The sequence below is a fragment of the Eptatretus burgeri genome, chromosome 6 (assembly GCF_056783735.1).
Source record: "Eptatretus burgeri isolate ZD-2024b chromosome 6, Ebu_testis_v1, whole genome shotgun sequence".
In the NCBI taxonomy this organism is placed as follows: Eukaryota; Metazoa; Chordata; class Myxini; order Myxiniformes; family Myxinidae; genus Eptatretus; species Eptatretus burgeri.
In genome coordinates this window covers 47174101-47191476 of record NC_140966.1, presented here as the reverse complement: position 1 = coordinate 47191476, position 17376 = coordinate 47174101, and the positions used below count along the sequence as shown (strand labels likewise).

Genomic DNA, 17376 nt, shown 5'->3' with positions numbered 1-17376 from the left:
TCCAAATTTTTTTCCGTTTTTTCTAAATGGCTGCCACACCACATGACCTATGACGTCATAATTACCATTAAAACATTCTACATGAGTAGTCGCACCTATGGTGAAAATTTCGTCTCAATCCGATAAGAGGTTGTGGCGAAAAACACGAAATGTCTGTGCGGACAAACAAACAAATGAACCCAAATGCAATACCCCCTTCTCCTCTGTCGATGGTAATGAATAAATAATTGTAGTATTTCTTTGCAGATTAGCTGCTATGGCAAATAAATCTGTACAGAGAAGTATTCTATAAAATAATTATTTTGATGTGTCAGTGACAACCTAACATCCTTTCTCCCAATCACCCTTACCCCACCTCATCTTTTTCCAGAATCAATTCTACAAAGGCCTTGGTTGATAGCAATACTTGTTGTACTGGTTCTTGTTATTCTACTTTTGGCTGTAATTGTATTTGTTGTCCTGAATACATCAAAAAAGAAAAAGCAACAAGATTATAGGTAAGAATGCAAGTTCTGAAATGTTTTTCCATAACTCCCGATTTGTGAGCAATGATGTCGCTGCACTGAAACAGCTCTGCACAATACAGATAATTTCCTCTTCATAAAAATGTTTTTGCTTTATTTATTGTCAAAGTGCTTTTATTGTGACAAAAGTATGAAACCCCAGTTCATAATTCATGAGGCAGGTGGCAGTTATAATACAATGGCTGAAATTTTTTTCAATATGAAGTGAATTGTTTGTCTCTGACGTCAACATTTCTGAGATTAAGAGCAATGTCTAACTTTGTTGACATTATTTCAGGCAAGAGGATGTCATGGAAATGGAACAAACAACAGCTTCTTCAGTGTATGAGGATATGCTGTAAGTATTATTATTACCCTCGCCGAAGGAGAGGGAATTGCATCTGGATCCGTTTGTTAACTGTTTATTTTATTACTTGCAAAATCGAAGATTTTTCAAGATGATTGGTTAGTCAATTTTTTTATTCTGTCTGTCTGTCTGTCTGTCTGTTTGTCTGTCAATCGCCGACAGGTCACAATTTTAAACCGATCTTCACTAAACTTCACCACTGGTAGACTTGGTCAAAAGGAAGAAGCCTATTGTTTGAGGTCAAAAGGTCAACAACTGAGGAGGTATTTCTAAAATCCTCAATTTTCATCCCATTGACTTGAAATTTGAAGAGGATTTGCATATCAGGTCACTGAATTCAACCACCAATTATTTTTGAGATCAACATTGGCCAGAAGGATAACACAGGCCGAGATTCTAAAATTGCCAATTTTCATCCGATTGACTTGAAATTTGAAGAGGAGTTGCATATTTGGTCATTGAATTCAACCACCAAGTATTTTTGAGGTCAAATTTGTTTTATGGATTTAGCAATTGTCGTGCTCTGCATGACGTCGTCTTCTTGTTTGTTTGTTTGTTCACACAGAACGTTTGTGTTTTTCTCTGAAACGACTTGTCGGATTAAGACGAAATTTTCACCAATGGTGTGTGAACTCATGTGGAATGTTTCAATGGTAATTATGACATCATAGGTCACGTGATGTGGCAGCCATATTGGAAAAATGGAAAAAACTTTGGACCTCTGTATCTGAAACCGCACCGAGAGGAAAAAAATGAAACTTGGCACATAGGAAGTACTCCTCATGCGGTATGAGTGATTTTTAGGGCATCTCTACCGAGATGACCTAATAAAGCCGGACCAAATGTCCGTCTGTCCGTACGTCCGTCAATTTTTCTTTCCGATCTTGATGAAACTTAGTGTGTGGGAAGAGGTCTGAGTGTTGCACAACGATATAACTTTTTTCTGAGTTCAAGGTCAGGGTCAAGTTCACGAGGTCATGTAAGTTATAAAAATCGCCATTTTCAAAACCTATCTAGTCTGCCATTCTACAAGATATTCGGCAACTGTTTATTGATTATGACAGTAAAAAATATTATCTTGTATCTAACCGGACAGATTTTTGAATTTCCGTCCCGTTTGGCCGCCACGTAACCTGGAAGATGGTCAAAAACACCTCCCGGTACAAAGAAAACTTTTTACTTCCGATCTTAATGAAATTTGGTATGTGGGTCGAGGTCGATGAGTGATACCCAACGACATATTTTTCCTGGATTCGAGGTCATGGTCAAGGTCACGAAAGTTGTGAAAGTTGCCATTTTCAAAACCAATGTAGTCTGTCATTTTAGGAAATATCTGGCAATGGTTCATCGATTATGATAGTAAAAAACATTATAGAGATGCGTGTGGTAATTTTTTATAACGTCATAGGTGCCTTCATTATGACGTCATAACTGCATATGTAGAATGCGACATCTGATCAGTATGAAAATGTTTGATTATCTAGGGATAAAACGGTCCACAAAAAACAAGTTTGATGACATCATCGGTCACGTGATTCAGCAAAGATATTGTTTAAAAAAAAAAATCCAAAAATCTTCTTCTCTGAAATAGCTGAACAGATCAAGGCAAAGATTTACACATATGACCGCCTATCCACGAGGAATAAAAGTGACATAAATATGATGACATAAGTCACATGGTTTGGCAGCCATATTGGATTTACCCTAAAACATATAAAAACCTTCTCCAGAGCAGCTGGACAGATTGAAGGGAAATATCACACAAATGTTCCCCAAGGCATGGGTGTACAAGTTTGTTCAGGAATAATTGATGTCACATGGTTTGGCAACCAAATTGAATTTAAGAAAAATATTCAATAATGTTTTCTTTGGAGCCACTTTATCAATCGACATGAAATTTCACACTTATATTTTAGTAGTGATTGGGAATACATGTTTTAAATTTCAACTTGATCAGACACATGATCTGGCAGCCTGAATTGTTTAATTTTTTGATCTGCATTTTTTTTTTGAATAAGGCTCACTTGGTTGTGTCTGGATGGGTTTAAGGGTAGAGGAGTAGTAGCTGAAATGGGAATCCTATCCAAGTTTCTCCTGATGACTTCATCTTTGCTGTTTGCATGTTTGGGTTCCTTCTGATTATTCCAATGCAGGACTGTTACTATTTGGTCTTCCATTTGATTTGAATTGAAAATTATTTTAATGCCATTCTCAATTCAATTGAATAATAATGAAAAACGTCATGGGTCAGGGTCAGGTGTCCGATCAAAGCGGGGTTGCATCAAAGCGGGACATCTTGGTACCCTGTCATTACTGCCGGCAGTTATAAAATGGCAGTTCTAATTATGTCTCATATTAATTACGTAACACACCAGGACATAAACGGCACACCAAAATACACCACACAAAGGAAGTCCTGGTGAGGGTCTGCGATCTCTGATTGCTCTTTTTCTTGTTGTCTGTGCTTTCATAACTCATATAGAATATATTTCGCTCACAGTAACATAATCAATCATAGTTTCCATCGCCAACAATGATTTAGATCGCTTTGCTAAAATAAGGTGCGTGTGTGTGTGTGTGTGTGTGTGTGTGTGTGTGTGTGTGTGTGTGTGTGTGTGTGTGTGACACCTCATCCTAAAATCTAAGGGTTCCTTTGTCATAGAGCATTAGTAATAACTGCCATTGTGGAAGAATTATCAAAAATAGTGCAGTTGGAAAGCTAAATTTCAAAGTTGTAGAATGTAATCTCTTTTTAATCTCATAAATACCTTTTAGCAAGACTTGGAGCTTAATGTAGCAGTTCCCAACGGCCAACGTTTCCATTTTTTTTATCACTCTATGAAAGCAAGAACCATTTAGAATATAGCATGATGGACATGGATAAAGAACACAAAACAAGTGGAGCTATATTCAAAGTCCACCTCCCCCATGCCAAATAAAGAAATAAATAACAAAACCTCCAGTGTTCGACATTGCCGGGGCGCCTTTGGAGGTCAGTGATGCTGCCGTGCAGCACATGGACATGGAATTGTGAGAGAACGGTGTCCAATAATTGATTGATTAATTGCATAATTAAATTAAAAAAATAATTAATTTCTTAATCAGTTGGTTAATATCATACAAAACCACCACTGTTTCATCCGAATCTGTAACTTCTTGAAAATGAAGTATTTAATGGAAAAATTGAATAATTAATTGATTAATCAAAAAATCAAGAGTACCATTTGTATCCAAATCCCTTGGACACTGTCGTGTTCAAATTTCAGCTTCCGAGCTCAAACGATGGCTGAGATACCACCGGACAAACAAGAGAAACAAACAAACAAGCAGTCATCGACTGTTACTTACGAAATCGTCAACTTGACCTCTGACCTTGTCTAATAAAAGCTGTCTCTAGAGAAGGTAGCGACGCAAACCAGAAGTTTCTACAATGATTCTGTACCAAACCATCAAAAATCGTAACGTCGACCGAAGCAAAAACCTCCATTTCTCCACGCAATTATTTAATATTATTTTATCAAAGTCACAAAACCGTAATATTCGGCCATCCACCAACAATCTTTACATAATCCAACGGCTTAGCGAGTCAGGCATGCGACGATAACCTTTATTGGGATAAAAAATGACCTTTAAACACCATCTTTGTAGAAAACACCGTCAGCGCGCACACGCAAAACCTTTACGTGACTCAACGACGCGTCTGCTCGAGCGCGCTGCACCACGTGACGAGCCGTGACTCGTCGAGTGAAATATTTTTATACAATCTTAAAATGACTCCAAAACATCCGATTTTTACCAGAATTTCGACAACCGAGTTTTAAGCGTCCTAAGCGATCGCAAAAACCGAAGACAAAATTAAAATCGAAGTTAAAACGAACTCAAAATGTCGACCGAAACAAAAGTACTCCATTTCTCCACATGAATTTACGGAATTATGTGACCTCACTGTGACCTTGACCTTTGACCGATTTTGACCAAAATCTAATCAGCGCTAGCCATCACCCTCCTGAATCACGTGGTGTAATTTGACATCGGTAGCTTCTTCCGTTCTCGAGTTATCGTGCCTACAAACAAACACACACAAACACACAAACAGAGGACGGAAGTCATCAATATATTTACGAAATCTTTAGATTTCGTAAGTAACAACCAAGATAACAAACAAACAGAGTAAAAACTGAGTACTTCCTCCCTTCGGCACCCTGCAATGCCATCATGCATCACCCTGGATATGGATATGGAATTGGGAAGGAGTGGTACACCATTATAGATATGCTCGGTATTTTACCCATCGCTTTGCTGACGGCTTTAATCAAAAGACAACATTTTCACCTTCACAAACCCGTTCTATTCACTATCATTTACTCGAGGTCATCTTCGGCCTGCTTGGAAGTCAGCTCACACCAACTTCATCAACTATCCTTGATGGTTATAACTGGTGCAAGCTCAAGCACTTCCGCAACACTGTAAAGTTCCGTGTTGGATGCTTTGGTTTCAACATCTGCTGGAAATGAATGAAATGAAACACCTTGAAGATTTGAAATTATTCTCACTCAAATTTCAACATCACTGTAATGCATATTGTTAAGTTGCTTAAACTTTCTTTCGTTGCCCATCTTAATAAGTTAAAGTTGACTTAGTTAAAGTTGCCCATCTCAGCCCACCTTTTAAATTGGTGATAATTCCACTAAGTGATCGTTTCTTCTGGAATACACTGCACACTTGAAAAAAATTGTGACAAACTATCATCATATTTGACCTCGATGGATCACACTGTAAAGTTTTTATGATGTAAAATGCCAAGTGATCAGTTTTAAAGTTTTCATCAGGTTTATATTATATGCAGCACATACAAGCACATGTTGTTTCATATGCAACCTGTGGCTGCTAGTTGCATCATTTTCTGGAAGGGCAGCTGTGCTTCTGATGCAGTGCTCCTGTTACCAGTAAGCTGTTACTCATTTTGCCAATCTCGGAAGGATGACAGGCTGAGTCAACTCACCTGGTGTTGTTTCAACAGCACTATGGGGGCTCAAACTGAAGACCCTAAGAACTTAAGCCAGCCATCTTAAGCATTAAGCCAATACTAGGCTATACTAATGCATAACCCCATTCCATTGAGCTGTTTTAAGGGAATATGTTCCCAAATAGAGTGTGGAGATTGCCAGGAATGTTCTTTGACAGTGTCATGCCAGTGACCAATGAAAATTCTGCATAATATAAAATGTGACTTCAAGTCCTTAATCCCTTTCTTATTCAAGTCCTTAAGCCTCTTCGCCCCATGTCCTCAACCCAGTCTTCAAGCCCCCTCCCCACCACAAGTTTTCAAACCCCCTCTTCCAACTCTCTGTCCACTCTCTGCCACACCCCACCCCCACCCCAACTCTGTTTATCCTTCCTATTTCTTCTTCAAGTCCGCACCCTGGCCCCCCCCCCAAACACCACATCTGCAAGACCCTTCCAACCCCAAGTCCTCAATCCCAACTCTGTCCCCTCAGTCCAACTCAGTGTCCTCCACACCCCCTTTCTTTTTTCAAGTCCTCAACACCCACTTCCCCAACCCATCCACGTCATCAAGTCATCAACCCTCCCACCCAACCCTCAGTCCTCAAACCAGGTGGCGCTATACAATACACATTTACATAGAGAGAACTGGGGTCTTCCCCCCACCCTGAACCCCCTCCCCCAGATATGATACCCCGACAGAAACCACACTCGAGGGTACCCTTAAGCTTTTCTACATTATGATTCGGAATTTTATGATTAAAATTCTCTTTTGCACTATCACTATTTTTCTGGAGTGTTTCTCAGTGCTCGATATTTATCACATCCTAATGCAGTGATAGGTTTTGGACAGGGGTGTGAAAGAAAACATCAGAAGTACAATTAAATGAAACCTGGACTTGTAGTGTTCCTTCTGATGCATTTTCATATCGATGGGAAAGTGTTTGGCAGCACACTGCATTATCCTAACAATAGGTTTATTGAAACCTCTCTCTTCCTTTGCATTTGCAGACAAACACAGTCTTATCAAACAAAAGTGGATGAACCCGTGAAATACAAATATAACCCCACTTACAACTCAACGCCTGATCCCAGCCTGCTGTATGCGAACATGATCACGAAGACTTGAATGAGTTTGCGTGCAAAGAAGAAAATTTACATTCGTTTGTCTGTCCCACTTTTATAACCTCTCTGTTGATTTTATCAATTCTTCACTTTTACTTTTCCATCACAAATCACTTTGGATTCATTGTGTCCTCTCCCCTTTCTTATCTTAACCTTTCATGAAGATTGCAAATTGTGCTAATCGCTGAAAAAGTATCATTTTCTCACTCAAAGTAAATGAGTTTTGCATAATATAGATTGATGAATTGCTCCACAAATGCTACGACTTGAATAATTTCAATTAACCCCCCCCCCACCTTTTTGTGGGGTTGGAAAGTTTTTGGGCAAAGTCTTTCACGAACTGGATAGCCTGGCTGATGTTCAACTGAAGGTAATTTGGGAAGAAATCTGGATTTTTGCCTGCATGCTGGTAATAACTCAGCTACTCTTAACGAAGGACTCCTTGTTATCTTTAACATTCACCAACCAATGCCAGCAGATGGGACACCCAGTTTAACTTCCATCCAAGGGACAGCACACACATTGATGAATCACCCTGTCTCTGAAACACCGGGATGACAATTTACAGCTCGGTCGAGATTCAAACCCAGGCTAGACAGCTGATAGGCCAGACCAATGAGGGAATAAATCCTGGGCATCATTCGTGATCCCAGCATCGTGATCATATAACTATATGGTCATCATGCTAACACCAAATATGGTGACTATCCCATATACGTGTGTGTGTATACATATATATATATATATATATATATATATATATATATATATATATATATATATATATATATATTCATCCATCTTTCTAATATCAGCAACTGATGGCAATACTATAATTGAATCACTATCCCTCTTCACCGTGTCTCTAACCCTTACTCCAGCCCCAATTACATGCTTAGAATATCCACCATGCAACATTACTGTGTCCTTTTCATGAAACTTAAATTTTTATACACCATGTATCAATATATTAAAGATGTACACCATGATAAGAATCTGGTGTCACGTCACGACTGCATTGATCAGCACTGCCTCTGCAACGAGGCTTTGTTAATGTTCGAGGCATTAACCCTTCGTCGGAGCAAAAGGCATTGATGGGTTAACATCCGAAGAGTCAACTTCTCCTTGCTTCCCGGAATGAGGTGGTTAGGCCTTAGTCACATTTGCCACGGCGGCCGTGGGGTCTCCAAAATCTACTGCCACTAGCAATTATATGGCGGCTGCAGTGTTTCCACGGTCACACAATGTAGCAGTCACATATGTTTTTATTTTTTGGGGAGCCGCACGGCGTATTTAGAGATCGTGGAGACCGAAAACGTGGGGGTGCCGTACGGTCTTTGATTTGATGTCGCACGGTGACCTTAGGGCGTCCCTGCAGCGGCCATATAATTTTCAAGGCAGTGTCAAGGTGCCCGCAAGGCGACCGCAGGGGGGCCCGAAGGTGAACGTGCGGCCAAACGGACGGTAACGAGTGGGTATAATGCCAGTATTTTTTACTGAAATAAAAATATAATAGTTTGGAACATTCCAGTATGTGGTGCCCCCAGAATCCGAATTGAATTCGTTCCAGGAGGCTGTTCGGATTGCAAAAAGTTTGATTCCCAAACTATTTTCCCAATAAGAAATGATGGAGTGAATTAATCTGTTCCTGGACCCCAAGAAAACCTACTTTCAACTGAAATTCCCCATGTTTAAGGTAAAATAGGATGAGTAAATGACCTTCGGTGGCGGTGTATTGTATGTAAACTAATACAATCACCACATCCAAAGGTCCACACAGGCTCGAGCTCCGGCCTGGGTTCCGATCGCTCGCGCACTCTGCCAGCGCTGCCCCCAGGGCAGCTCGTCAAACATGATGCCCCCAGAACCACAATCGCTTTCATCAGACGCATCGGGCTGACGTAATCATGGATATTCCAAATTACAACCGGTTTTTCTGTGAAATTAAATCCTTGCCTGACAGTCCGTCACACCACGTGATCGCATTGCTTTTTTGTTATTAATTAAAACACAAGATGAGTAAAGAAAAAAAACAGCACAAATCAAGGTGAAAACACGAGGTAAAGTATCAATCGACACGAGAGATGCTTTCACGAGGACTTCCACCGACGAACTGGATGAACAAAGCACGAAGATGCGGCTCGAACAGGTGGGGGAGACACGTGAACAAACATGAACGCTTCGTTGTGTTCAGTTTTTTTTAAATGTATTCGGCTTTTATGGCAAAGTTCATTTTTCATTGATAGGAGATTACGGCAGCCGCACGAATAACGGCAGCCGCACGAATAACGCAAGCCCACCGTACGCCCTACGTACGGTCGACGTGAACACAACTACGGCATGTCGACTTGCAACGGCGAATGTAGAAATGAAAAAAAGTTATAACTCCGCGTTATAATTCTACGGCCTGTAAAAGATAGCCAAACGGCGTAGGGCCACCCTGAGGCCACCTCAGTTTCTCTGTGGCCGCCGCACGTTTCTGTCAATTCAGGGGAGGTACGGCCGCCGTATCCTCGCCGGAGAGCAAATGTGACTTTGGCCTTAGCAAACTTCACTCAACGTTCTGTTGATTCCATGGTTTGTTTTTTACTTCCTCAGTTATGCAGATCGACTTCTGTGTAAAACGGGGATTGGTTCTGCCTCCAGTTAACTGCAACAATCAAATGATACTTAGAGTAATTGTATGCATTGGACTGCAGTGTGAAACATAACTTGGGAAATAAAGAGATGTAAAAGAGGAAAGAATGCGGGAGAACGAGTGAGGGAGGAAGATAAAGGGAAAAGAGAGGGATGTGTTGAGAATAAAATAGGCAACCTCCATTATCCTTTTCAATCCTTTGTTTCGGTTAATAAATCCATCTTGAGTTCTTGGGAAGACTTAAATCACTCAGTTTGGGAGTGCAGGAATATGAAAGAACTTTTGAATCATGATGAGGGATTTTATGCCTGGCTTAAAGGTTAGGGTGGTGGGCTTGAGATCTTAGTTGTGCCTGGTGTTGGCTTAATGGTTAGGGTGGTGGGCTTGGGATCCCAGTTAAGCCTGGTGTTGGCTTAATGGTTGGGGTGGTGGGCTTATCCGATGGATCCTGAGTTCTGCTGTGTTCAAATCCCACTTGGATTTTGAATTAATACCAGGTGGGGTTGACTGCCTGTCATCCTTCTGGGGTTGGCACAATGAGTGCCAGCTTGCTGGTTTCCTGTGTTGGAGCGGTGACCTGTCCAGGATTGTGCCCAACAGCCAAGGAGACTGCTTTGGCAGCACCAACACTCTGCACAGAGTATGGTCCCAATGGATGGATGGAGGGACTTTGTGCTGATAGAAAATGTTTTTTAATGACATTAAAAAATCCTGATTGGCCAAGTTGTGGTGTTAGCAGAGTACAGATTTGAATGTGATTAAATTATGTAGTTTCATCTTCACTTATTGCTGAGAAGTGTACCAAAAAGTCTTTTGCCATCTGCCAGTCTTTTGCCCAATCTATGCAAGTATCAATACTTTCCTGTATCTGATAATCACCCCCTCTGCTATCCACCTTACCTCCAAGGTTTGTGTCATCTGCAAATTTGGAAATTCTATTATTCACCCCAATATCCAAATCGTTGATATAAATAATGATAGTAATAGTCTGAGTACTGATCCCTAAGGTACCCCACTACATACATCCTCCCAGCAAGACATCCTCCAACTCACAGCCACTCTTTGCTTCCTATCACGAAGCCAGTTTGCAATCCAATGCATTTGAAAACACAACACCCAGGGCGACACACGACCGTGGCAGTTGTATGGGCTGGAGATTATTGGATCCATAGAACCCATGGCCTCATTAGAAAAGTCATCAACCAATGCATCGTCTGCCAAAAAATAAGAGGCAAGCTTCTCACTTACTAAAGAAGAGACTCGAAGCTTCACCCCCCTTTACCAACATTGGAATTGATGTGTTCGGGCCATGGACCATCATAAACAGAAAGACACACAACAGTACAATAGACTGCAAAAGAGGGGCCGTGATCATCTCTTGCCTGTGCACCAGAGCCATGCATATTGAGGTCATCAATGCCATGGACACCTCAGTTTTCATCTCAACACGAGGGATATTTGCTTCATTTTGTGGGTTTGTTGCACCACTGAGGTGTGTCCAGGAAACACATTTTGTCGGAGGCCAAGGCGAGCTAAACCAAGAACATATAGCAATATACCTGTCAGAAAAGGGTTGTACATGGGTTTTTAACCCACCCAAGGCATCTCACTTTGGAGGAGTGTGCGTGTGACAAATTCTAACCATTCCACATATTCTCAATTCAATGTTCCCCCACCTGGGGAAACATCAACTGACTCACGACATACCAACTTTGTGGCTGAAGCAAGTGCTGTCATAAACTCTTGACCCATCGTGACGATCTCTTCAGATACCAATGACCTTCAGGCTCTCATTCCTGTCTGCTCCTGACCCTCAAAACCATACCTCAAGAAACACTGCCTGGCCACTTCATTAAGGAAGACTTGAATGGACGACAACACTGGCGACGTGCTTAGTACCTTGCTAATCAGTTCTGGCTACAATGTCGACAGGAGTATCTCCAGAGCCTACAATTTCATGATAAGTGAAACGAGATAACACCTGACATCTCAGAGGGAAGCATAATTCTCCTTTGACACAAGTAACTTCCCCGGAACAACTTGCCGCTTGCTGGAGTTACGAAGACCTACCCAAGTGACGATGGAAGAGTCCGCAAGGCAGACATGTGGTTTGCATTCATGCAGGACAAATTGGATTTACCAGAGACATTTCAGAACTTGCACTTCTGGAAAAGGCACCAACTCCAAGTCAATGCTCTGTAATTAGCAGTTAGTGTTCTTGTGTGAACTATGGTTGTTTGTTATTTGATTACAAAAAAAAAATGTGCTGCATCAGTTTTTAGGCAGGAAGTGTAATGCTCCTTGGAATGATTTTATTACCCTCGCTGAAGGAGAGGGTATTACATTTGGGTCCGTTTGTTACTTGGTGAAAAATTGTTTTTGCCAAGTATGTTGACCTATAGCATTTGTCTGTCTGTCTGTCTGTTTGTCGCACGATTTTTGGCCACAGTTTTCAAGCAATCGTTCTGAGTTTTTTGTGTATGTAAATGACTGGCCAAGGATAGCAACGCTTAATCTTGGTGAAGATCCGAATCAGAATTTTTTAAGTGATTCCTCACCATTGAGAGATATGGCCAAAAATGATTTTTGGCATAATATCTCAAAAGATTATCGATGGATTCGGACGAACCTTGGTGGACAGGTTGCGTGTGTGACAAGGATGAATTGATTCAATTTTGGTGAAGATCCGAATCTGGATTCAGATACGAGAATTATTTAATTTTTTTACTGATTCTTCAACATTGAGAGATTGGGCTAAAAACGATATTGCATGATATCTCAAAAAGTTGTGGACAGATTCAAATTGACCTTGGTGAACAATTTTGGGTTTGTGACAATGACGAATTGATTCGATTTTTCTGAAGATCCGGATCCATGATTTTTTAAAGTGATTCTTCACCATTGAGAGATTGAGCCAAAAAGTATATTTAGCACAATATCTCAAAAAGTTATGGATGGATTCCGCAGAAAGTTTGTGGGCAGGTTGGGAGTGTGACAAGGACAAATTGATTCAGTTTTGGTGAAGATTCGAATCCGGATCCAGATACGAGAATTTTTCAAGTGATTCTTCACAACTGAGAGATGAGGCCAAAAACTATTGTTACGGCTGTGGAAATTCGCAATACACCATAAAGGGTCCTTAGATCAGTTATGAGGCTACGTTTATGTGCAGATAGTTCCCCACCGTTGTTTAAAGGGATTTTCGTGTGATTCATCGGGCTGCGACTCTTTGAGATAGCCATTTTTCAGTTCTATCGTTATTTTGGACCGTCCGAAGACTTCAAACGAAGGCCCCGTGAAAGGCCTACAATTGCGCGCGAGTTTTCCCGCCTTTTTTTGCGGCGCCGGGGCTGACGGGAGAGGCTGCGAGAGCTCACTGGCGATTGGTGGATACGGGGTGTGAGGCGGCGGTGAGGAGGGAACGCCCCTTTTCGAGGAGCTTCTCGAAAGGGCTAGAGGAGAGGCAGAGCCAAAAAGGGGGTGGAGTGAAGGGCGGAGCCCCTCGCTATATAGGGCGGACCTCGCGTGGGCTCGCTCTCTTGGTGGACGTCGTGTTTGAGCTCTCTCTCTCCTGCCTGGATCATTGCGTTGGATTCTTCCTCTCTCTCCTGCCTGGGACGTCGTGTTTGGACTCGTCAGGCTCTGGATCGTCGAAGTGGGCTCTGGATCGTCGAAGGCTCGTCTCTTCCTCTGGGCGCCAAGTCGTGAGGGTTGCGAGCAGTGGTCCCGGGTCGAGGCGCGCACGAGAGGAGAGTGCCGGAGAGGGCTCGCCGACCGTCGCCCCTGGTGGGGGCAGGTAACCTGCTACAGTCTCGCAGGACCCGTTCGGTCTCTCAGGTCCCGTGTCATTAAGACCCAAGTGGTCCAGCCTGACCCCCTTGTCTGTGAGGGGGTCTTTTCTTTCCATTTCTTTTGCTTTTGTATGACTGCTGTGGTGCCGTGTCCCTATAAGTTAGACCTGTGTAAGTGACTGTACATTGCTTGTATTCGGTGGTAACGCTTTTCTTGTATATTGCATGATTCCTTGCTTGTGTTGTGTGTGCAATATGTGCTTTGTAATAAATGTCCTTGTGTGAAATGTATCCCGTTCGTCGTCTCTTTCCCCATTGAAAGTGCCATCTTGAATCGCGGAATAAATTAGTAGTGGGTTTTGAACACCCAGGGTAAAGAAGAGAATCTGATCCATCGAGGTCGGCGATAACACCGCTCGGTTATCACTGTAGCACGGAACGGACCGCTTAAGCGGTTCGTGTCCTAGGCCGAACTGCAGCGAAGTACGATCGCCCGGTCGACTACTCGCGCAGGTACTTAGGTAGGTCGAATTTGGCGAACCACCCTATCCTGCGCGGGTGGGCAATTGGCACGATCGTGGTGAGGTTAAACCCCCACCTGTGACTGGCTCCTGGCGGTAGTTCCAGGAGGGTCACGACTGAATTGTGCACCCGGTGGGCGATGTGGTTGCAATTGGAGTCGATGCGGTTGCGATTGGAGTCGACGCGGTTGCGATTGGAGTTACGCAATCGCTCGCACGCCTGGCGGGCCAGAATTCGTAACACTATGTATCACATGATATCTCCAAAAGTTGTGGACGAGTGATAACAAAACGAGGTGGATGAATTGGTTAGTTGACAAGAACAAGCTGATTTGATTTTGGTTTAGGTCTGGATTCAGATCCGACCCATCAATGGCATACAAAATGTAAACTATTCAGCCTGGAGGAGGTATGTGCTCTACCGAGTGCCGTTTCGTTTCACAAATTGTCACTCGATGAGTGATTTTTCATTTGGCTGTCTGTTTGTTTATTTGTCGGCACAGATCTTTGGTGTTTTTCTCCACAGCTGCTTGTCGGACTGAGATGAAATTTTCACCAATGGAGTCACGACACATGTTGAATGTTTTAATCATAATTATGATGTCATTGGTCATGTGGTGTGACAGATCGAGGCAAAACTTTACACATATGACCGCCTATTCATGAGGAACAAAAGTTTCACACATATGATGTCATAGGTCACATGGTTATAACATTGCAGAGCAAGAGGATGAGAAGAGTCAGTCATCATTTCCTTTTCTCTGTACATTGCCATGTTGGAGTGCTTCATCTTTTAACTTTTACACCCACATGCCAGTTGGACGGTTGATTAAAAAAAACTTTGGTTCTTATAACAAAGTAATTACAAAGGCACATAATTCTGTTAAGCTAACCTGAACAAAAAATAAAAGTGGTGTGCTTTTGTACCAACCCTCATAGTTTGTAGCTGTACTTGTTTCTAATTTTTAATACAAGAGAAGACGCTAATGAAGATCGACCATGAAATAATGAGCTGGGATAGTGAAAAAGAAGGTGATGGATATCGGACGGAAGTGAAAATGAGCTGAAAAAGTATTCTTTGCATTCATTTTAATCAGTTGTTTTTCCAGCTCATTTTAACTTCCAAACACCTAGTTCATGTGCATCTCTGTGCAGATACTCATAATAATAACAGAACAAGATGTCATCATTTCAACAAGCTAATTTGATGGCATTGCAGTTCACAAATTCCGATATTCATGGGTAAACTGGGCAAGGCACATGTTGGCTGGCCATTACATTGCTTGGACACATGTCAGTGTCATTTTGTGTAATTTTTTTTTATGGCGCACAGGAACATTTTTCTGTAAGTATATTTTTTATTCCAGAAACAGCATCCCGATAGCTTTTCAAAAAGGTTACACCCCATTAAAATGAAATTTTAATATAGACATAAACAGAGAGATTTTTAAGGACATTGTCATAAAAAGAAAACCACAAAGCTTTTCGTTGTGCTCTCTTCAGGTGAAATTCGCACAAAGTGAGTGAGTAATGATGAAGAGCAGTCTAATCAACAAAGTCTAATAACACCTATCAACAAAGTGAATTCTGATTGGACGTTCTCCGCTGATGTGTCATCGTCACCTCCCAACGGTCTGGGTGAGAGGAGCCTGTTCAGTGTTCAGCTCTCCAATTGGAGGTTGCAGAGTCTGAGGCGGAGCCGCTGTAGAATAGTCTTCATAACCAGCCGTGATCATGAGATGAGTTGGTGTTCCTCTTCTTCTTTGCACAAATTAGCAAAGCAAATGGACAAACTTTTTGCCAATATAACATGGGATCTGTGGAATAGATAAATGTCGCTTCTCGTATTCAGAGATGCGTTATACTTCGTCCTCTACTCAATATCTTGAATGCATCCACATCATCATGTTCAGCACAGTTTGCATTCTCAATCAAATGCTCTCCAATAGCAGATGCACATTATGTTGGGGTTGATGCTGGGACCTTCCTACAAGCACGTACCAGCTGTATTCTTGTACCAAGACCGGCTGTATTCTTGTTGATAGAATCAAACAGCACGTCCCTTTGTCCATCAGGAAAAACAATTCATACAAAAATTGTTTGAATCCCATCCTCGTCACCAATTGTGGCATATCCGAAAGATTGCGGGGTGAAAGGCCAGACACCATTGAAGTCGAAGCTCCACGTTTTATTTCCAGGGAGGTGCACACTGCACATGCGCATGGTGGTAGCTTCAAAGAACATGACACATGGACTCCATGTTATGTCGGAAAAAAGAGTTTGTCCACTCGCTTTGCTTATTTGTGCAAAGAAGAAGAGGAACACCAACTCGTCTCATGATCACAGCTGGTTATGAAGAGGATTCTACAACAGCCTCAGCGGCTCTGCCTCAGACTCTGCAACCTCCAATTGGAGAGCTGAACACTGAACAGGCTCCTCTCACCCAGACCGTTGGGAGGTGATGATGACGCATCAGCGGAGAACGTCCAATCAGAATTGACTTTGTTGATAGGTGTCTATTAGACTGCTCTTCATCATTACTCACTCACTTTGTACGAATTTCACCTGAAGAGAGCACAACGAAAAGCTTTGTGGTTTTCTTTTTATGACAATATCCTTCAAAATGTCTGTTTATGTCTATATTAAAGTTTTGTCATACCAAGCATCTTTTTAAAATGAAATTCTTATAACTCCTGTCCAACTGTTTGGAAAATTTGAACGATATTGAGCTATTGTACCTCATACAACATCAAGGAAACCGATCTGTCATTTAAAACCTTCCAACATTTGAGGAGTGACCATGCTCTACTGTAACCAGTGTTTTAAGTCATTTATTGTATGCAAAAAAAAAATCAAGTGAAAAATAAAAACAATGTTCCCTTGTATGAAAAAGATGAAAAAATTAAAATTGAAACAGCATTAAATGAAAATTCACCATTGGCATTGCAATTACCTTAAACCCGTTAAGCAGTTTAGATCTCACATATTGTACTGAAACAAACAAAAAAAAGTAACAGGTTAAATGTAAGGACATATTCAAAGGAAGTTTGGCCATCATTCCAGTCTTCCCTCTATTTCATCACGTATTCCATAACCAGGCAGAGAATGTTATTATCAGAAAAAAGCAGACGGGTCATCAATCACAACAACCTAAGTGCTAGCAAGCCTTTTAAAGAACAAATGAATCATTAGATGTGGAGGAACTCATATTGATCAATGATCATTTTGATTTGCAGGAAGTGCCTCTTCTTTATGATCTACACTTTTTCCTCATTTGAATTGTCTTCATTGTCCTACAAGATCCTGAAATATAAATTTTAAATGTTAATTCAAGCAAATCTCATCCACATTGATGAAAGAGAACATAGCATGATGAAGTAGGAAAGAAGATGAGTCTCATTATCGTCATGGTACAAGGTGCTCTTAC

General features: G+C 41.5%; 2 protein-coding genes across 5 annotated transcripts in view; one reads left to right on the top strand and one right to left on the bottom strand.

The window, feature by feature from the left end:
* The window catches only part of LOC147024701 (uncharacterized), a 66632-nt gene extending 54658 nt beyond the window's left edge, over positions 1 to 11974 (top strand). Inside the window, exons 5-7 of the mRNA XM_085884849.1 lie at positions 371 to 497; positions 802 to 861; positions 6886 to 11974. Coding sequence (XP_085740975.1) covers positions 371 to 497; positions 802 to 861; positions 6886 to 7003 — 305 coding nt within the window. The 3' untranslated portion in view covers positions 7004 to 11974. The remainder of the gene's footprint in view (positions 1 to 370; positions 498 to 801; positions 862 to 6885) is intronic.
* Positions 11975 to 14911: 2937 nt separating this feature from the next.
* Positions 14912 to 17376, bottom strand: part of LOC147024700 (uncharacterized) — a 60878-nt gene continuing 58413 nt past the window's right edge. For all 4 annotated transcript variants that reach the window (XM_085884852.1, XM_085884853.1, XM_085884855.1 and 1 more), the window contains one exon: positions 14912 to 17252. In XM_085884852.1, coding sequence (XP_085740978.1) covers positions 17243 to 17252 — 10 coding nt within the window. In that variant the 3' untranslated portion in view covers positions 14912 to 17242. The remainder of the gene's footprint in view (positions 17253 to 17376) is intronic.